The 20,525-nt window shown below is 42.1% G+C and overlaps 1 protein-coding gene across 1 annotated transcript; it reads right to left on the bottom strand.

The window, feature by feature from the left end:
* Window positions 1-2,005: 2,005 nt before the first annotated feature.
* Window positions 2,006-9,076, bottom strand: tril (TLR4 interactor with leucine-rich repeats). Its single transcript, XM_069916252.1, has 2 exons — window positions 8,999-9,076; window positions 2,006-5,594 (listed from the first exon to the last, which is right to left on the bottom strand). Exon 2 carries the CDS (start codon window positions 5,049-5,051, stop codon window positions 2,790-2,792), a length of 2,262 nt encoding a protein of 753 aa, XP_069772353.1. The 5' UTR covers window positions 5,052-5,594; window positions 8,999-9,076; the 3' UTR covers window positions 2,006-2,789.
* Between the last annotated feature and the right edge of the window lie 11,449 nt (window positions 9,077-20,525).

Genomic DNA, 20,525 nt, shown 5'->3' with positions numbered 1-20,525 from the left:
ATTCTACAGTAGCTCTATTGAGGGCACCCGGGCTGGCTGCACCACAGTTGCTGCAGAGAAATGGATTTGAGGTCAATCCACAGGACCATAATAGTGGCAGAGAGAATCACTGGATTCTCCCTGTCCCCCATCACCCCCCCCCCTTCCCACTCCACCCCACCCCCAACAATCATTGTGATCTACCAGGATTGTTGTCTGAACAAAAAATCATTAAAGACCCCTTCCACCCTGCACACAGCATCTTACAGCTCCTCCCCAAGAAAGGCTGAGGAACAGCTTCTTCCCATGGGCAGTGAGAATGCTGAACGATCAAAGGAACTGCTCACACTAACCATCTGACACTCTCATATTCATGGAACAATATTTATTTATTTGTACATATGAATACTTGTCCTGCATATATATTGTTTGCCTGTATGTGTGTTATGTCTGGTTGTGTGTCTGCATGTTTTGCACCGAGGACCAGAGAATGCTGTTTTGTCACATTGTACTTGTGCAGTCAGATGACAATAAACATGACTAAAGTTCCCCTTTACGACTGGAAAGCTATGTGTGCATGGTCAACGACATATTTGATTGCCCATTTCCTCTATGGTGCTTTCATGATGAGTTGATTTGATGCAGAATGAAAATTAAATTTTCGATGCTATTTTCAGAAATTTATAAATAAATTCTGGATTTATGGATCTTCACAAGTCAAGTTGCCCAAATTCTAACAAAATTTAATGCCATGATTCAAAACAACATTTTCTGTGATTATCAGCAAAAATCAGGTTATATTCTGCCACCTCCTTGTGATAAGCTTGAAAGTTTAAAAAAATGCATAAATTACTGACATTCTATTTGGAACTGAATAAATGATCTGTCAAATGGTCTGCAGTATCTGATCTGACCAAGAAATTCTGAGTAAATGATGGGGAACATCCAAATGAAGCCAAGGATTGCATAGGCTTATAACAGCAAAATAAGGTGCTTATAAAGCTGCTGCTACTGATACATGACAGACCGTCACAAATCACACATATGACTGCAATAAATGCTGTTGATCCAGGTTGAGAACTATTGAAGTAGGAAAGATAAAGCAATTCATTATGCACTAGTTCGACCTTAACTGGAATGTTGGGTTCAATATAGAAAACCTTATTTTAAATAGGACATGGGTGGGATACAAAGGATGTTTACAGGAAGAGTACAGGAGATGATGGACTCCAGAAATGTGAAGGGTTTAGTGAAGCGGGGATTCCTTTCCTTCATGGACAGAAAGCTATAGGGTGATCCAATGTTGTTTTCAAAGATAGAGCAATCTATTTCCAGTGACAGAAGAACTGATTACCATGAATCAATGCCATCTGGCGAAAGGACCAGAGAAACTTTGAGAAGAGAATGTAGTTGATTCCAGTGGCCTGAATGTGCTGCCTGAAAGGATGTTTAATCATAATTTCCCAACTAATTGAAAAGCTACTTCAAAGAACATTCATGATGGGGAGAATGCCATCTTCTCTGTTGTACGATTCCATATAGTAGCTTTAATCTGCTTAAATCTTCCAAGGCTATATTTCAAAATAACTCAGTGACTATCAGTTTAGGTGTACTTGGTAAGATAATTGAAGATAAATGTTTTTTTTTCCATGTCAGAGAACAGCAGCACAAAGCCATTTATTTCCTCTTATCATAATGTTGATACTTTGAAATGAAAAAAAATACATAATAAAATAGACACATATATACTATGTAGGATTTTTCAATAGGTGCATTAAAATTATTAACTATTTATAATGTATTTTAATGTTCTGTAGTACTAATCCTTCAGTTTCTCCCAGATGAAAATCTTTACATCAAAATTTTCAGTTAGAGCCAACACACTGGTTTGTCTTAGAAGAGATTGAAACTTATCTTTTTAAAAAATGTATAGCCAATCAAAGAAAAGAAAAATATACTGTAATTGTGACACTCTTGACTATTTTGAAACTGCGGTGTATTACTCCCCCAGAAAGACTCTAAAGAATAAATCTTGCATGTTATTTTAAAGTGCCATGTAAAGTCATGATTAATTCCAATAAAAACATTGAATACAATGAGACACATGGGTTTAATTTAAGGTTTAATGGACAGGATTTGACAAGGCAAAATTAGGTGCAGTTATCTTTCTGTCAAAACCATATTTATTATCTTTTTGACATGATTTTACCCCAAGTCAGGAACATCTGTAAATTCAAACTTCCAATCGAGATATTTGAGGACACATCTATCCACACATTCCAGTGGGATATCAACAGATCTCTGCTTCATCTAAGATGCTACCTTTCAGATGAGATAACAAATAAAGCCCCATCTGTTTCCTCAGGTGAATAGAAAGGTATCATACAACCCTTTTCTAAGATCTGGTTTGGTGTTCAGTGGTTTGTTACAAAACAAATAATCTGGTTACTTGATCCATCCTTATGCATAAATTGTTGCTGTTTCCCTACATTATAACCATAAACATTTGACATTCTCTTTGGAATGTTCTATAGACACTGAAAACAATATCGTTGCATTTTTTCACTCTTAACCAAAATTACAGATATTGTCAATCAACTTTACTATCTTTTTATAACAAATTCTTCTTTTACTCTAAAGTAACATACACTATTGAAACCAGATGTTGGCAACCCTAGCAGCTCTTTAACTTTGGGAGTAATTGGAGATCATGCTTTGCCATTCAGAATTAACAAGTCAAAGTAATAGAGGAGAGCATAGTTTTTTTCAATGTTAACATCTTGGAGAAATTACTTTCTCAACAATGTGCACTAATCACCATATCGTTGGCCAATATCTTCCCTTCTTAAATTAATATCCATCAATCGATCTGACTGAAAGTCCATCAGATCTGCCTCATTGAGTTGATACATGACTGAACGTGATCTGTTGGCCTGGAAGCCTCCACAGTCTCCTGCTGAAACCCCAGAGCCCACAGAGCGCAGTGGACGGCGTGTGGAGTACATCCGCCGCACATTGACTGGGATTCTTTTCCTTCGCAGCTTCCTCAGTGCCTTTGACGTCCAGATGATGAGTCCCAGCAGCACCAAGAAAGCATTGGTGCCTGATAAAATCAAAATGAAATGCTGCACCTCCAGAGTGCCTTTCTTCAGAGGCAAGGTAAGAACTCCAAGGCAATGGTCTCGGGATGCCACTTGGCAAACGCGTTCAGCAATGACACTTTCAAGGCACACAATGTAAGGAGTCTCCTCCCGCAGCTCTCTCAAAGTAACCCACTCCGACTTATCCTTGACATAGATAAAGCGATGAAATGAAACTGATTGGCCAAACCTGTCAAATAAAACACGGAAATGTACAGTATTCCTAAAACTTGGATGTGGCACCTTCCATCTGATGGTGGCGGTGGACGAGGTAACCTCATCCACTGTTAGGTTGGTAATATAGAGTTTATTGAACTCGCAAGGGTCTGCTATCACCGGCTTTTGCACCACCTTCTCCTTTGTCTTAAAGAGATAATACCGCTCGGATTTTGATGAAATCGGGAAAGTGGTATAAGGAGTTAAAACATCAGTGGTCACCCGGGATGTGATCAGAGATTCTGAGGGTTCCCGTTGATTTGGGCTGACTGTGACTGATTTGGTAGTCAAAGGCTGTAGAATGTAATGCTTTCTTTTAGGCAGCAGGTTAGTGACTGGAGTAGGTAAAGAGGATGGCTTCTGTTGATGTCCCACGTTTCTTTCAGTGTGCATGCCCTCTGGGCCCAGGATGGGCTCCTGGTCTGATTGGACATTGACTTGGTCTGCAGCCAGTGTTCCATCGACTACAGAGGCTTTGGAAAAGTTTAACAATAACTGGGCTTTATGAGAATAACACAACTCTGAATCCGCCAAGTAATCCAGATACCTCCCGTTCAAATTGATGGGGTTCATACACAGAACAAATACAGTCAGCAGCCTACCCTGTGCATGTGCCAAGCCCATCCAATGCTTCAAGCCTTTCAGTCTGCAGTTGCAAGTCCAATTATTGCCATTCAGATCGAGGCTGTACAGGGAGTTGGTAAACGCAAAGGTTTCTCCAGGTAAATAGGCCAAACGATTTCTTTTCAACTTCAACACCTTGAGAGCTGTAAGCTGTTTAAACGCCTGTGGGTGGACACTGCTGATCTGGTTCTGACTGAGATCTAATTGCTCTAACTTTACCAAAGGGTCCAGCAGTTTATTTGGGATTTCTCTCAAAGAGTTACCATCAACAAACAAATCCTTCAAACTAAAGAGGCCTACAAAGGCTTCAGGACCAATGTAGGAAATATTGTTGTTGCTGAGAGACAGTCTTGAGAGTTTCTGTAGCATTTTGAAAACTCCATTTCCAATGTATCTGATATTATTTTCATCTAGGATCAAAGTTGTCAGTGATCCGAGGTGTGCAAACACAGCACCGCTATGCATGGATGATTGGTTATTCTTGGCAAGGTTTAAATATATCAGCTTTCTTAAATTGATAAAGGCATTTCCACTGATAGCATGGATCTTGTTAGATTCTAATTGTAAATAAAGCAGATTACCCAAATGTTTGAAAATTGCATCCTGCAAGATCTCCAAAGAGTTCCCATCAAGTCTTAACTTAACTAAATTATCTAGATGTGAAAACACATTTTGATTTAGCTTCTTCAAACTATTGCTATTCATGTTTAAAACCCTCAGTCTCTGGAGATAATTTAATGCATTGGCTGGTATGCTCGAGATGAAGTTATTACCCAAGTACAACTCCTCCAGTCGCGAAAGTTTCTCAAAAGTTTTCGGATGAATATGTTGAATGTTATTGTATTGTAAGTCCAATCGAAGCAAACTGGCAAAGCTGGTGAAATCAAAGTCTGAGATGTTGCTGATAAAATTTCCCCCTAGGCTGTACGTGAGGACGTCCGCAGCGTTTTGCTGAGCTTCCGGAACAGCTCGGAGACCTCGGTTGGCACACAAGAGATGCTGATGCTGACAGTCACACTGCTCAGGACAGAAAGAGTTGGCGGAACAGATCAAAGGAAGAGACATGAGCCAGACCATCAGTAAACATTCCATCCCCAATAGTCAGCTGCCTTGGTTTGTATTATCCCTCTTCCATGCAGGGATTTTGCCTGACTTGAACTCTTCCACAGAGACAAGAGGCCGAGCAACACTAATTCAAGCAGCAACTCCTTGCATCAATGCCTTGTTAAATATATGCCAAGGATGAACGCTCCAAGTTAACTTCTTGTTCAGACTTCATTTGGAAATACAATTAAGTTCCCCTGGTTGTGAAGAGCAGTCGAAGAGGCCAGCACCAGCAAAGATTGCTGCCCCTGCCACCACATCAGAACTACACCAAAACTGTGCTCCTAAAAGTTGAGTCTCGCAGTCCTGAAAGCATCAAGACACAAACAAGGAACTTTGGACAGGGACAGATTTAGAAAATGCACAAATACATGCCAAGAAAACTGCCGGAAATTTGTACTTCCCTGCATCTCCCTCAAGAGACTTCAGCCAAAATGCAGATGTGTTTATGCAAAGGTCGAGCAGTGAGTGGGAGTGGTGTATTATCGAGATGCGTTCAGGACACTTTCATTGCCAGTGGCTTCAAGAAATCTGCCAACACATAACAGTGTGCATGTTAGAAGAAAACTCATGTGATTCGCATTAAAATATGTTCTTTAAAACCTCAACCCATCTGTTTGAAAGCATGGAATACCATTATTTATTTTGCTTTATTCTTCAGTTTTGGATGGAACCCAATTCCTAATTCTAATTTAAAAATCTGAACTTTTTACAAGTATTCTGCTGCTCCATTCAATACTTTTAGAATCTCTCTTTATTCTTCAGTTTTGGATGGAACCCAATTCCTAATTCTAATTTAAAAATCTGAACTTTTTACAAGTATTCTGCTGCTCCATTCAATACTTTTAGAATCTCTATTTAGAGGTCTCAGAAGCATAATAATTATGAATTTATAATCGCCAGGGGAATGGTTTGGAGGCAAAAGAAGATGCTTTCAATTTTAACATTAAAATGAATGTGTAAGTCCAGTTATAGAAATGAAAACCATTATAAAGGTAACAAATAATTAAACTATAATGTAATTAATAAGTGAAATAACATTGAGGAAAATCTTCCAAATATAGATATAGTTTTGCCAAATAATAAATAGACTGGTATCCTTAAATGTGCATTACCTGTTTTTCATAATTACTACAGGAAATTCCAGCCCAATGCCATTCCCCCACATTCATATTTGAGCTGATTTCCGTTTACCGTAGGACAAACAACCTCCCAAAAAAAGTTTCTGTGTTTAACAGTGCCTGTTTATAAAGATATCTATCTGTAATACTATGCCAACAAATGTATCCATCTGGATTGTTCAATGTCATTGTTGACAAGTAGCAGTTAATTACATTCCTAGCTGAGTTGCCAACTGATTTCATTTAGAGAGGATAGGTGAGGCAGTCCACCTAGAAATTTAAGGAAATATTCAGAAGGCATAGATATAAGTGGTAGTTCCCAATTCAGCCTTCTGATAAAGGTACATTTGGGGGGAAATGGATATCTGTGTTGCTATTTCACAGATTCTTTCTTCTTTGGCTTGGCTTCGCGGACAAAGATTTATGGAGGGGTAAAGTCCAATCAGCTGCAGGCTCGTTTGTGGCTGACAAGTCCGATGCGGGACAGGCAGACACGGTTGCAGCGGTTGCAAGGGAAAATTGGTTGGTTGGGGTTGGGTGTTGGGTTTTTCCTCCTTTGTCATTTGACAATGAGGTGGGCTCTGCGGTCTTCTTCAAAGGAGGTTGCTGCCCGCCGAATATGGATTATATAATAACATGATGGACAAAGTTGTTTTCACTCGTTAAGCAGAGTTAATTACATTTATCGGGTACCCATTAGCTCGGATTTGAACTTTTGGAATTATTATGGTGAAATTTAGCTAAAATAGTAGGATGAATTTTGTGTTTCATTTTGTGCCACAAGAAGCAAATGAAGGACTTGCAATTTTGGAACTTTAACCATTGAACATTACAGCACAGAAACAGGACCCTTGGCCTTCCTAGTCTGTGTGAACTATAATTCTGCTTCGTCCCCCACAGACCTGCACCTTGACCATAGCCTTCCATACCCCTCCCATCCAAGTAACTGTTTAAAAATTTCTTATATTAAAATTGAGCCCACATTCACCACTTCAGATGGCAGGTCATTCCACACTCCCACTAACCTCTGTGTGAAGATCCCCCTAATATTCCCCTTAAACTCAGAAAAAAAAACCAACTCATTTAATTTGAACACTTGCCAAAAATAATTTGAATAATAAATGGAAGTTTTGCATATATCACAAAAAGTGCTCAGCATTGTAAAATCTTGCCTGTTGACTAAGGGTTAACAGCTGCAAATACAGGCTATTGGGGAGGAGCTACAAAAGGCAAAAAGCCAGTCGGCATTTGCTTCTTGCAAGGAAACTTAAAGGGATAGTCCACTGAACCATTCAAGTAACATTTGATTTGAGCCTTAAATATATTTCCAGCTTGTTATCCTGATATGTCCATCATGCCTGTTGTAGTTAGAAATTGCAACAAATGGATTGTGCACAAGAATATAAATGTAAATATGTTTGCAAAAGCATATCACACATACACTTTAATTCATAGGCATGTGCCTGTTCCTGTACTCATACCTGCTGTTTTAAACTCCTTAGCATCAACAGAACTTTTAAGATGTTTCTTTACTATTATAGAACACAACAATAACATAATAATATAGCATATTTAAGACAGCAAAAATGTCCCAAAGCACTTGACAAGAGTGACAGCAAGTCAATTAAATACATAATAAGGTAAGAAAAAAAAATCTGGACAACGATATAAGATTGACTGAATTCCTTAAAAAGGATTAAGAGATGCTTCAGGAGGGAATTCCAAAGTATGGTAAACATGTAGGTTAGGTTGAGAAATTAAACTTTTAAAGCTCAAGAAACTCAATTTAGAATAATGCAAATATCTTTGAGAGCTGTAATGAGCATCTGGATGTAATGAGCTGTGGGATCTTGGGTGGATTTGAAACAGGAATGATCATCTTAAAATTGAGGCTGGAGTTAGTGTAAGTATGAGCGATCAGGAGCCAGTGAGAGTTAACATGCATGCATCAGAGATTTGGATTATGTGGAGTGAATAGGCAATGCACAAGGTTCTATTTTTTTAACAGTCTGGATTTCAAAATGTAAAACAGCCAAAATAGAAATTGCATTTTTGTTAATTACATTTTCCCTAATGGTTTAATGTATTACAGCATCCAAAGATTAGCCATATTGTGCTCACTGTTGGCAACAGAAATTCATCAAGAACATAAACAACTTTAGCAGCAACCAATCATCGAGTGAGCTAGTCTTTAACAAAGGAGTAACAGTTCATTCAAAGTTTCAAATGAAAAATTAAACTCAAAATTGCCATCAAAGTATAGCTAATGATCGGAGGGAGAGAAGAAATTCACAGACCAGGGCTATTAAATGGAAGGTGATGTCTTAACTGAGGCAAAGGAAATAAACTGTCTTCCATCAGGGATGCTGACATTCAGTTGAAAAAAAATAATTGGAGATTATATGGAATGGTATGTCTGAACTAATACTGAAAAGAAATAGTTTGGAAAAATCTGCTACAGATTGATACTGCTGGAAATGATGCAGTCAAAAGAAACATTACAACTGAAACATTCACGCATGCAAAATAAGGAAGCTCTAACGGCTTACAAATCAATAATACCATTCATGGCACAGTGACCCCCTCCGCTGCAGGAGACAGCACCGTCTGATGCAGCAGAGATAAAGTGCTGGAAGTTGAAAATGGCCAAGTAACAGCAGCAGGAACTTAAATGAAAACAGGTGAGGGAGAAAGGAATATTGAGGAATCAACACCGAACGAACATGAAACTATTTGAGTTTATTTTTCCTAGTAAAACTATTGTTTCTCAGCTGTGACTCTGAAAGAAACAGGTAGAATTAAATGGAAACTTACCGTTGGTTTGTACAGACAAACTCACCCCTCTCAGAGGGAGTAGTAGAATTACCAGCAAAACATAGCGAAAGAGGTTTGCCTCTCTCTGAGGGTGGAGTTACAATACCAGCAGTCCAGAGCCAGAGATATTAACTCTTCTTGTTCTATAATTGACAGAGGTCGGTCGAGAAAATACTTACCTGGCCTTCTGTATATCCAAAATCAGTCTCCAGTATGCCTCAGTTCAATCTGCATGATCAAATGATCCAATAACTAACACAAAGTTTAAGAGTTCCCAAAGAAATGAAGCAGTTTAAGCAACAGCTTTGACAAAAAAAAATCAATAGAAAATGAAGCACCTTCCTAAAAATAGTTGAATTTCAAACCGTGCAAACAAATGCTTTAAATAGCTGACTACTTTGGAGGGGAGATCTTCTAATTCTCCTCCGAGTCACCTTTGTACTTATCCTAGAGAGGGAGCAGCATTTATTGGTTAACAGTAACTATGATCTTCAGCCAATTCTTGGATATTTGGCCCAGGGCACCCCACAGAATCAGCTCACAGGATGACGAGCCTCCCTGAGAGATGAAGTAAAATCCTCCTTGAAAATGTTTCCCATGTGTACTAAGTGGATCCATAAGATTAGCCAAACTTGATTTCTTAATAGTTTTAATTCTTAACTAAATAACAAAGAGAATATTAAACCGTTCTTTGCCTAAAACTTATTTGAACATTGAATGCGACAGAGAGAGTAGGATCAGCATGGTATTACACATGAAAGACCTCAACTATGAAGACGATGTTTACATCCGGTACCGCACGGATGGCAGTCTCTTCAATCTGAGGCGCCTGCAAGCTCACACCAAGACACAAGAGCAACTTGTCCGTGAACTACTCTTTGCAGATGATGCTGCTTTAGTTGCCCATTCAGAGCCAGCTCTTCAGCGCTTGACGTCCTGTTTTGCGGAAACTGCCAAAATGTTTGGCCTGGAGGTCAGCCTGAAGAAAACTGAGGTCCTCCATCAGCCAGCTCCCCACCATGACTACCAGCCCCCCCCACACCTCCATCGGGCACACAAAACTCAAAACGGTCAACCAGTTTACCTATCTCGGCTGCACCATTTCATCAGATGCAAGGATCGACAACGAGATAGACAATAGACTCGCCAAGGCAAATAGCGCCTTTGGAAGACTACACAAAAGAGTCTGGAAAAACAACCAACTGAAAAACCTCACAAAGATAAACGTATACAGAGCCGTTGTCATACCCACACTCCTGTTCGGCTCCGAATCATGGGTCCTCTACTGGCATCACCTACGGCTCCTAGAACGCTTCCACCAGCGTTGTCTCCGCTCCATCCTCAACATTAATTGGAGCGCTTTCATCTCTAACGTCGAAGTACTCGAGATGGCAGAGGTCGACAGCATCGAATCCATGCTGCTGAAGATCCAACTGCGCTAGGTAGGTCACGTCTCCAGAATGGAGGACCATCGCCTCCCCAAGATCGTGTTATATGGCGAGCTCTCCACTGGCCACCGTGACAGAGGTGCACCAAAGAAGAGGTACAAGGACTGCCTAAAGAAATCTCTTGGTGCCTGCCACATTGACCACCACCAGTGGGCTGATATCGCCTTAAACCGTGCATCTTGGCGCCTCACAGTTCGGTGGGCAGCAACCTCCTTTGAAGGAGACCGCAGAGCCCACCTCACTGACAAAAGACAAAGGAGGAAAAACCCAACACCCAACCCCAACCAATCAATTTTCCCCTGCAACCGCTGCAAACGTGTCTGCCTGTCCCGCATCGGACTTGTCAGCCACAAACGAGCCTGCAGCTGACGTGGACATTACCCTTCCATAAATCTTAGTCCGCGAAGCCAAGCCAAAGTAAAAGTAACACAATAACAGGATTTCTGCACAAACATGGAATTCGCTAAATTTTGATAATCTGTGTAGATGTTTTCTGGAATGCCTGTTAATGCAGGAATCATTATCGTTCAATATATGAGCATTTCAATATATGACCAGCTACAATCAGTGAGGATTGGTAAGAACATCTCCTCCACTATCTCCATCAGTACCTGAGCACCACAGAGCTGTGTTCTTAGTCCCCTGCTCTATGCACTTTACACCTACAATTGTGAGGCTCGCTATGGCACTAACACCACCTACAAATTTGTCGATGATGCCCAAGTGGTGAGGTGTTTAGAGAAAGGCAATGAGTCAGCATACAAGAGGGAGATTGAAAACTTAGTGAACCAACAACAACCTTGGATTCAATGTCACCAAAGTCAAGGAGCTGATTGTTGACTTCAGGAAGGGAAGACCAAAGGTATATAAATTGGGGGATCAGAGGTGGAGACATAGGTGTACCTAGTGTGTGGCAGCTATGGCATGTGCTCTGAAGGGGGCGCCACTGTCCTTGCCTTGCCTTGCCAACCCAATATCAAACTCCCAAGATCAACAAAGAATCTCCATCTGACAAAATAACTTCAAGGTATGGGCTACACTTTGAAGTTCTTTAATGATACTGGAAATCAAGCCAGTGTCTGTCTAACAAGTCAAACTGATTTGTAAACAGACGATTAAGAGACCCATGAAGCTCATCGATTTGTCTCATTGTAAAGCTAATTCTAGCTATGAATAGATCAACAAGCACGAGATAAAACAAAGAGCTCTGTGGCTGGGATCCTTTGTGATTGTGAAGTTCTTCATGTGCTTTGTGAAGCACGTTTATTTGTACATATGTAGCAGTAGCTACATTGCTACTGAAAGAACACACAACCAGACAGGATGAGCTCAGTGAGCAGAACTGATTTATTGCAGGCTGCTGGGCTGGACTTATACTCCCAGCCCGGATGAGAACCGCACTGGGGGGCAATGACGTCACCCGGATGGCTGTCCCCAGCTCGCTGGGGATGTGAGATGGCTATGTGCCATGTCTGGGCGGCAGTGGGGGTGCGAAGGAGTCCAAGCAGGCCCGGAGGTGGGGAAGCAGCTCATGCGGTGACCGCTGGGGTTTGTGAGGCGTGTTGATGAACTCACCAGGAAATGCCAACGGTGCGCTGTAGACCAGCTCAGCTGATGACGCCTGCAGATCCTCCTTGGGCATGGAGCGGATGTCCAGGAGCACCCAAGGCAGTTCAGCCGCCCAGTCAGGACCGGTAAGGGAGCCATGAGTGCCGAATTAAGGTGGCGGTACAGACGCTCGACTAGCCCATTGGCCTGTGGGTGATAGGCCATGGTGCAGTGTAGCTCGATCCCCAACTTGTTGGCGAGCTGTGCCCAGAGCGCAGAGGTGAATTGGTCACCTCGATCGCTGGTGAGGTGATTCGGAATGCCGAACCAGGCGACCCAATATGCAACAGCGCTCGGGAGCAGGAGTCCGTGGAGGCGTCCGGCATTGGGATCACCTCAGGCCAATGAGTGGTGCGGTCCACCACCATGAACAGGTAACGGTTGCCCCGGGAAATGGGTAAGGGCCCGACTATGTCCATGTGAATGTGGCTGAACCATTCCCGGACGTGCTCAAACTCTTGCACGGGCATCCTGGTGTGCCTGTGTACCTTGGATATCTGGTAATGGGTTCATGTTCTGGCCCAACCCGCGATCTGCTTCCGCAGCCCGTGCCAGACAAACCGCTCTGCCACCATCTGGACCGTGGACCTCATGGACGGGTGCTAAAGATCATGAATGTGATGGAAGACTTGCCAGCGCCACTGCTGGGGAACCACTGGCCGTGGGGTGCCCATGGAGACATCACACAAGACGGTGCTTCCTCCACTCAGAGTCAGGAGGTCTCGGAACTGCAGGCCCGTGATGGCAGACCTGAAGGCTCGCGTCTCCTCATCGGACTTCTGGTCTCAGGTGAGCTGGTCGAAGTCGAGGCCGGGTGTCAGCGCACAGATGGCTGGTCGCGAGAGTGCATCGGCGACCACATTATCCTTCCTCGCCTTATGCCGAATGTCGGTGGTAAACTCTGACACGAAGGAGAGATGACGCTGCTGGCAGGCTGACCAGGGGTCCTTTGCCATCTTGAGTGCCTGGGTGAGGGGTTTGTGGTCAGTGAAGATGTTAAAAGTCCTCCCCTCCAAGAAATAGCGGAAATGCCGCACCGCCAGGTACATGCCCAGTAACTCATGGTTAAAAGCGCTATACTTGCGCTCTGGTGGGCGGAGAAGCCGCCTGAAGAATGCCAGTGGCTTCCATTGTCCATTCACCTGCTGCTCCTGGATGGCGCCGACAGCTGTGGCAGGGGCATTGACGGAGAGCGCCATATGCAGGTCGGTGTGCGGGTGGGCAAGCATGGTAGCCTTCGTGAGGACATCCATGGTGACCTTGAATGCACCGCAGGCCTCTGGGGTCCAGGTGAGCATTTTGTGCTTGGCTGTGATGAGAACAAATAGCAGCTGCATGATGCGCGCAGCTCCCAGGATGAATCGGTTGTAGAAGTTGACCACACCTGCGAACTCCTGCAGCCCCTTGAGAACGTGGGAACTCCTTGATAGCGGTGACCTTCATAGCGGTGGGCGGGGCTCCCTTGGCCCAGGAACTGCATGGACTCTTTCCCAAAACTGGCACTTGGCTGGATTGATGGTGAGGCCGAAGTTGGCCAGCCGGGAGAAGAGGGTCCACAGGTGGGCCTCATATTGCACCCAATCCCTGCTGGCAGCGAGGATGTAGTCTATGTAAATGAAGACAAAATCCAGGTCCCTGCCCACTGAGTCCAGGAGGCACTGGAAGGTCTGAGCGATGTTCTTGAGCCCGAATGGCATGTGAAGGAATTCGAACAAGCCGAAGGGGGTGATAATGGCCATCTTGGGTATGTCTTCAGGGAGCACCGGGATTTGGTGATACCCACGCACCAGGTCAACCTTGGAGAAAACCCTCGCACCATGCAGATTGGCCATAAAGTCCTGGATGTGAGGGATGGGGTAACAGTCAGGAGCTGTCACCTCGTTGAGCCGTCGATAGTCTCCGCAGGGGTGCCAGCCACTGGAGGCTTTCAGGACCAGGTGGAGCGGTGAGGCCCACGGGTTGTCGGACCGCCGAATGATCCCCAGCTCCAACAGATGTAAAAACTCCTCCTTCGCCACCTGGAGCTTGTCAGGCGGGTGCCGGCCTGCCTTGGCCTGAACCGGTGGGCCCTGGGTGGGGATGTGATGGAACACCCCGTGGTGTGGCGAGGCAGTAGAGTACTGTGGCTTGAGGAGGGTCAGAAACTCATCCAGGATTCGCTGGAACTTGTCTCTGGGCATGCTGATTATGGCCATCTGCGGCTGCTCTGTGCAGGAGGCCTTGAGGCGAATGGTCTGGAAAGTACAGACATCCACCAGGCACCTACCCTGTATGTCCACCAGAAGCCCATGGGCGAGGAGGAAGTCGGCACCCAGGATGGCAGTCGGAAGGGATGAGATGGTGAGTCTCAATGAGAACTTTCGTCAGCTGATCTGGAAGTGGACTCTCTTGTCTCTATACGTCCGGATCTCTGTTGCGTTGGCTGCATGGAGGGGAGGTCCTCGAGGTCTGTTCCTGGACTCGATGGTCATGGCCGGGATGATGCTGATGTGCGCCCCAGTGTTGACGAGGAACCACCGGCCGCTGACTGAGTCACGCAGGTAGAGGAGACTGTGTCCTTGGCCAGCCGCCGCAGCCATTAACAGCGGCCGGCCTGCTCATTTCACTGGAACGACCAGGGTTGACAACACTTCCGAGCCTTGGCTGCCCAATGCTGGTGGTAGAAGCAGAGGCCTGGAGTGGATGCCGTGCCCCTGGTTATGCCTGTGAGACCTAGGGGCGGGCTTGGCGTGGTTGAGCCATCCAGAAATCACTCAAGCCATAGCTCTTGGGCCTTCTGACCGACCTTCCTCAGGTCGGTAAAGCTCTTTTGGGCCAGTAATGGCTGGATGTCCTTGGCAGATGGTCGAGGAAAATGCGCTCGAAGAGTGGGCAGTTGGTGTGATCATCCACGAGTGCAAGCATCTCGTCCATCACCTCCATCTGGGACCTGTCCCCCAAGGTGTCGAGGTGCAGCATCTGAGCGGCACGCTGGCGCCTGGATAGTCCAAGGGATGTGGTGAGCACTCACTTGATGGTCTAGTATTTGTCTTTGGCGGGTGGGTGCTGAACGAGGTGCAGCAGCGTTTGGCGGTGGCCTGGTCCAGGGCGGTGACCACATGGTAGAATTTGGTTGTGTCAGACGAAATCTGACGGAGGTGAAACTGAGCCTCTGCGTGGCCGAACCAGGTCTCCGGCTCCTGAACCCAGAAGTCAGGCAGCTTGACAGCTATAGCACTGATCCCAGGTTCGCTTATGATGGGTTCAAAGATGTTTGAACCATTCGAGGTCACCAATTGTAGTGGCAGCTACACTGCTACTGAAAGAACACACAACCAGACGGGTTGAGCTCAGTGAGCAGAACTGATTTATTGTAGGCTGCTGGGCTGGACTTATACTCCCAGTCTGGACCTGGCTGAGAACCGTGCTGGGGGGCGCTGATGTCACGTGGTCCCCCAGCGCAGGCTTCTGAGCCCTGTGTTGAGAAGAAGGGGAAACCCCCGACGGCGCCATTTGGCTGGCTTCCCCGTCGCATGGATTACAAGCGGGACCAGTTCGCCTGCCTAGTGGTGTGCTGCCACACATACTTGTAAATATAATTGTCATCAAATTTGTCTATTTATAAAATAAAATATTTATTTAGTTTAGCAAGAGTGTGGTTGAATATGTGACTATTCTTAAAATGTTATTAGATTAATGTCACATTGCAGACTATCGCTGATTCCCTAAGCTACCTAGCCCCATCCAACACCCCCCAAATAACTCCCGACGCCCGACTGCCCTAGGATCGAGCTGTGTGTCACTATCTTTGGCTATCTTTGTGAAAGGAGATGCAAACTGGTTCATGAACACATGATGCTTTTTGTACTTCAGCAGATCAGTAAAAGATCAAAGATCAAAGGAAATGTAGAGCTTTGTTGGGGGTGGGTGGGGTTAATATTGATGGCTCTCTTTTTCTCAGCAACTGCTTTCATAATAAATGGACAAATTGCCTATAATATTAGTAGGAAGAGTTCATTGTATAAAAATGAATGTATTTCCCAGAATACAGTATATTTTTCAATAATTGCCTATATTAATACCTCAAAAATTCTTTCATGTATTAAATAAATATATTAGATTTTTTTTGTGGAAAGGTAAAATGTCCAGAGTCTCTATAGAAAAATTAACATGGAAATAGGAAATGGGTGGTTTACAGCTTCCTAACTTTAAAAATTATTATAGAGCAACTCAAATTAAATTTCTTCCCTCTTTCCTTGAAGAGGGGGAAAAACCCGCTTGGGTAAAAATACAATTAGATAAAATAAGAGAGAGAAAAAAGCAGAAGACTTTATATATAAATGGAATGCAAAATTAATGACTGCTGAAAGAGAAACTCCTCTATTGAAACATTTGATTAAAATTTGGCATTATACAAATACAGAAATTGAAATAAAGAGTAATTTATCTCTTAGAACTCCTTTGACTCAATACAGACTCATACCTTGTACAATAAATAATCAAATTTTTGAAATTTGGTCTCATAAAGGGATCAGATACATTTAAAACTGTTATGAGCAAGGGGAATGGATGCCATTTGAACAACAAGAATAAATATGGTGTTCTTAATAATACAATGTTTTGCTATTTTCAAATCAAAACATATTTAAGTGATAAGTTGGGTCCAACAATGTATTTAACAAAGTGTAGCGATATAGAGACTCTAATAAGAAAGGGATATACAAATAAATTTATTTCAGAAATTTATCATTTACTTCAAGTGGGGACACAGAATCTGGGGATTCATAAATCTAGACAAAGATGGGAGTCAGATTTAAATGTGATAATAGATGAGAAGAATTGGACTGATTTATGTGGAAACTGTATGACGAATACAATAAATGTAAGATATAGACTGCTACAATATAATTTTTTACATCAGTTATACCTCACACCACAAAAATCAAATAAATTGAAATCAGATTTATCAGATCAGTGTTTTAGATGTGGCGAAGTGGCGCAAACCTTTTTACATTCAACATGGTGTTACGATAAAGTAAGACACTTCTGGCTGATATTAGGATTTTGTTTAGAACAAATTACAGGAGTCCAATTTCCACAAAATCCATAAATATTTTTATTAGGTAACATTATAGGGATAAGACCTAAATTGAAATTAAATAAATACTAGATAGAATTTGTTAAAATTGCTTTAGTAGCGGCCAGAAATGTATTGTAGTTGCTTGGAAATCTGATTCACATCTGAGTTTGGAATGATGGAGTGCGGAAATGCACAGCTGTGTTCCCCTTGAAAAATTACATGTAATTTAAAGAAAAAATATGATATATTTTTACTAATTTGATGCCTGTATCTACAAAAAAAAGGATTAAATTTTGAATTTTTTAGATTTCTAAATGTTCTTTGCCTTTAGGCCCTGCGTAGAACCCCTTTAATGATATAATAGATATGAATTTTAGACCAGATGGGATTTAAGACTTTCAGAAGTCTATTCTCATTCTCTCTCTTTTTTTAAAATCTTAACATTTAATTATTTTCTTTCTTTTATCTTTTCTTGGGACTGTAAGGGGGTGGGGGAGAGAGGTGTTGAGTTATTATCATCATATATTTGATACTAAATACATTATTATATCTGTATTTTGAAATATATTTGAAAGCATTTATGGTTAAAAATTTTAAATAAAATATTCAAAAAAACCCCAACTGCTTTCATAACAACGTACAGGTGCAAGGGGACCCAGAGAGTGCCAATCCAAACTGCAGCAAAGGCATGAAAGAGGGAGCAAAGGGACCAGATGTTAACTAGATCATGGGGAGGTAAGAATAGGTGCAGCCCCAGCATGAGGCAGATACTGCTAATGCTGTATCAAAGGATAAAGCAAGAGGTGGGGGGTGCGTGGCAGGATGGCGTAAGGATCAGACGTGTAATCCCTGCCCTCTCTGGTCAGATTTTTAAATGCCAGTTTTTTAACCCTTTATTTTTAATTTTAAAACTTTAATTTTTAGTTTGATATTTTGGTGAGCCATTATGGCTACTAATGTAAAAAAAACTAAGTCTCAGTTACAAAAGAAAATACAGTTTCGAAGTGCAGAAGAATTGGGGCCTAAACGACTTGAAACACCCTCGGGTCCATTTTCAGCGATCCCCAAGCTTCAATGATCGCCGGTGGGGACAAAAGTTAAGGTAATAGCTACTCACCATTCTCAAGATGGCACTGGTTTGACCCATTCCTCGGAGGAAGGAGCACGCTCCCAAGAATTTGGGCACGAGCCTGGAGGCTTGTTACAAAGAACACCCCCATTGGAAGAGACGGGAGCGTGAAGGAAGAAGACTGTGATGGTAGACACACATTCTATAGCGACTGTGGGCTTGGGTAGCGCCATTAATTACGGAGAACTCCATAATTTTAAGAAAAAATGGTCTGCGGGGGATGGCAGCGACGACCCCCTAAGGAAGTAGGGGGGTCGTCGTTGGGTGTCCAAACTCGCAGCAAAACAACTAGAATGCTGCCTTTTGAAGAACAACTAAAAGAGGACTTACCTTACTCTACCACTGTACAGGAAATGGAAGAAGAACTGGAAGAAAGTGAGTTACAACTTATGGAATCGGATCCTGCATTTCAAACTGCACCTCAGTCTGTTTATATGATGTTTGAAGGTATTGCTTCTTATTTGGATGTTATTACTGAACCAGCTGGTTCAAATGAATACTGATATACGTTCAGACCTAAATGTGGTTAAGGCAGAAGCTAAAGAAAATTGGGAAAACTTTAAAAAATTTGAAGCTTCCTTTTCTGAATGTAAACAACAGGTACAATCCAATACAGAAATAATAGTGAAGGTGGAAAAATCAGTTAAAGATTTAGGAGCCTGGGAAAAAGAGCTAACAAAAAAAACAGACTATTTGGAAAATCGAAGTAGAAGAAATAATGTGAAAATTGTGGGTTTGCCAGAAGGTATAGAAGGTCAAGATCCTGTCAAATTTTTTAAAAATTGGATTCCCCAGATGTTGGGGGAAGAGTCTTTTCCTGATGGATTGGTATTGGAAAGAGCACATAAAGCTTTAAGAAGAACACCCCTACCTGGTCAACCTCCAAGAGCTGTGATAGTTTGTTGTTTGAACTGTTTGGACAGAGACAATTCTTTGACTGCAGTTCAAAATGCAATACAAAGGCAAGCTCCAATGATGGTTCAGAATAGTAGAGTTTTCTTCTACCCTGATTTGAGTCAAGATATCATCAGACGCCGACGTGAATTTAATCCAGTTAAAGATGTTTTATGGCGTAAAGTTACAAATTTGCTTTTCGTTATTCTGCTGTGTTGAAAGTATTTTATGGAAACTATCAATCTCAGTTCTTTGAGAGTGAGCATGAAGCAATGGTTTTTGCTAATTCGTTACCAGATGTCAGAGGACAAAGAAGAAGTCCACCATTATCTCCTAAAAGAAAATCTGATGGAGTTGGAAATGGGCAAAATGGCAGAAGTGGAAAGAACGGGAATGGAAAGAGGTCACCTACTCTTGAAATGAGTTCACCATCTGGACTGGAATCTCAAGGCTGATTTTCTTTTGTAATATGCTAATATTTTTATTGGCTGGCTGGGGAGGAGGGGATTACACTAACTTCTTTGTTAGTTGTCAGTCACTAGTGGGTTATCCACACCCAGTTTTTTTTAGGGAGTTACAACCTTTTGGTAGTTTTTTGTTGTTGTTTTTCTTTTCTCTTATTAACGAATATCATTTTTATTTGTAGGGCCTATATATTTTAATTTGAGGGTCCTATATAAAAATTTTTTTTCCTCTTTGTTATTATTAATTTTGCGATTATTTTTGGTATTTGGCAATTGTATTAGATATGTCAAATTTGAAATTTGCTACCTTTAATGTTCAGGGATTAAACAACCCGATCAAGCATAAGCGAGTTTTGGCTTATATTAAAAAGATGAAGATTGATATTGCTTTTTTACAGGAGACACATTTGAATGAAAAAGAAAGTATGAAATTGAAGAGGGACTGGGTTGGACATTTTTTTTTCTTCTTCATTTAACTCCAAAGCTAAGGGATTAGCAATTTTGATACATAAAAATTTATCTTTTGAATGACAATCAATGGAAATGAATGCAGGACGCATTCTTAAATTGATTTGTAAGATTTTTAATGGATTTTGGACTTTACTTAACATTTATGCACTGAATGTGGATGATGAAGCATTTATTTCGGATGCTTTTCTGCTTCTGGGACAAGCAAATGAAAATGTTCTGGTTGGAGGAGATTTTAACTGTGTTTTGGAACCTTTATTAGATAAATCTCCAAAAAATGTTAAAAAATCTAAAATGGCAATTCAAATTCGAGCTTTGATGAAAGATTTTAATTTAGTGGACATTTGGCGACATCTTAACCCAACAGAGGATTTCTCTTTTTATTCATTTAGACATGAATCTTTTTCCAGAATTGATTTTTTTTAGTATCGGCACATTTACAGGGGAAAATATTGCA

Source organism: Narcine bancroftii, chromosome 1 (genome assembly GCF_036971445.1).
Source record: "Narcine bancroftii isolate sNarBan1 chromosome 1, sNarBan1.hap1, whole genome shotgun sequence".
NCBI lineage: Eukaryota > Metazoa > Chordata > Chondrichthyes > Torpediniformes > Narcinidae > Narcine > Narcine bancroftii.
Note: the sequence above shows the minus strand (reverse complement) of the source record. Positions and strands in the feature narration are given on the sequence as shown.

Coding starts and splice junctions, on each gene's coding strand:
- tril (XM_069916252.1), bottom strand. CDS start 5,051: ATGGAATGTTTACTGATGGTCTGGCTCATGTCTCTTCCTTTGATCTGT.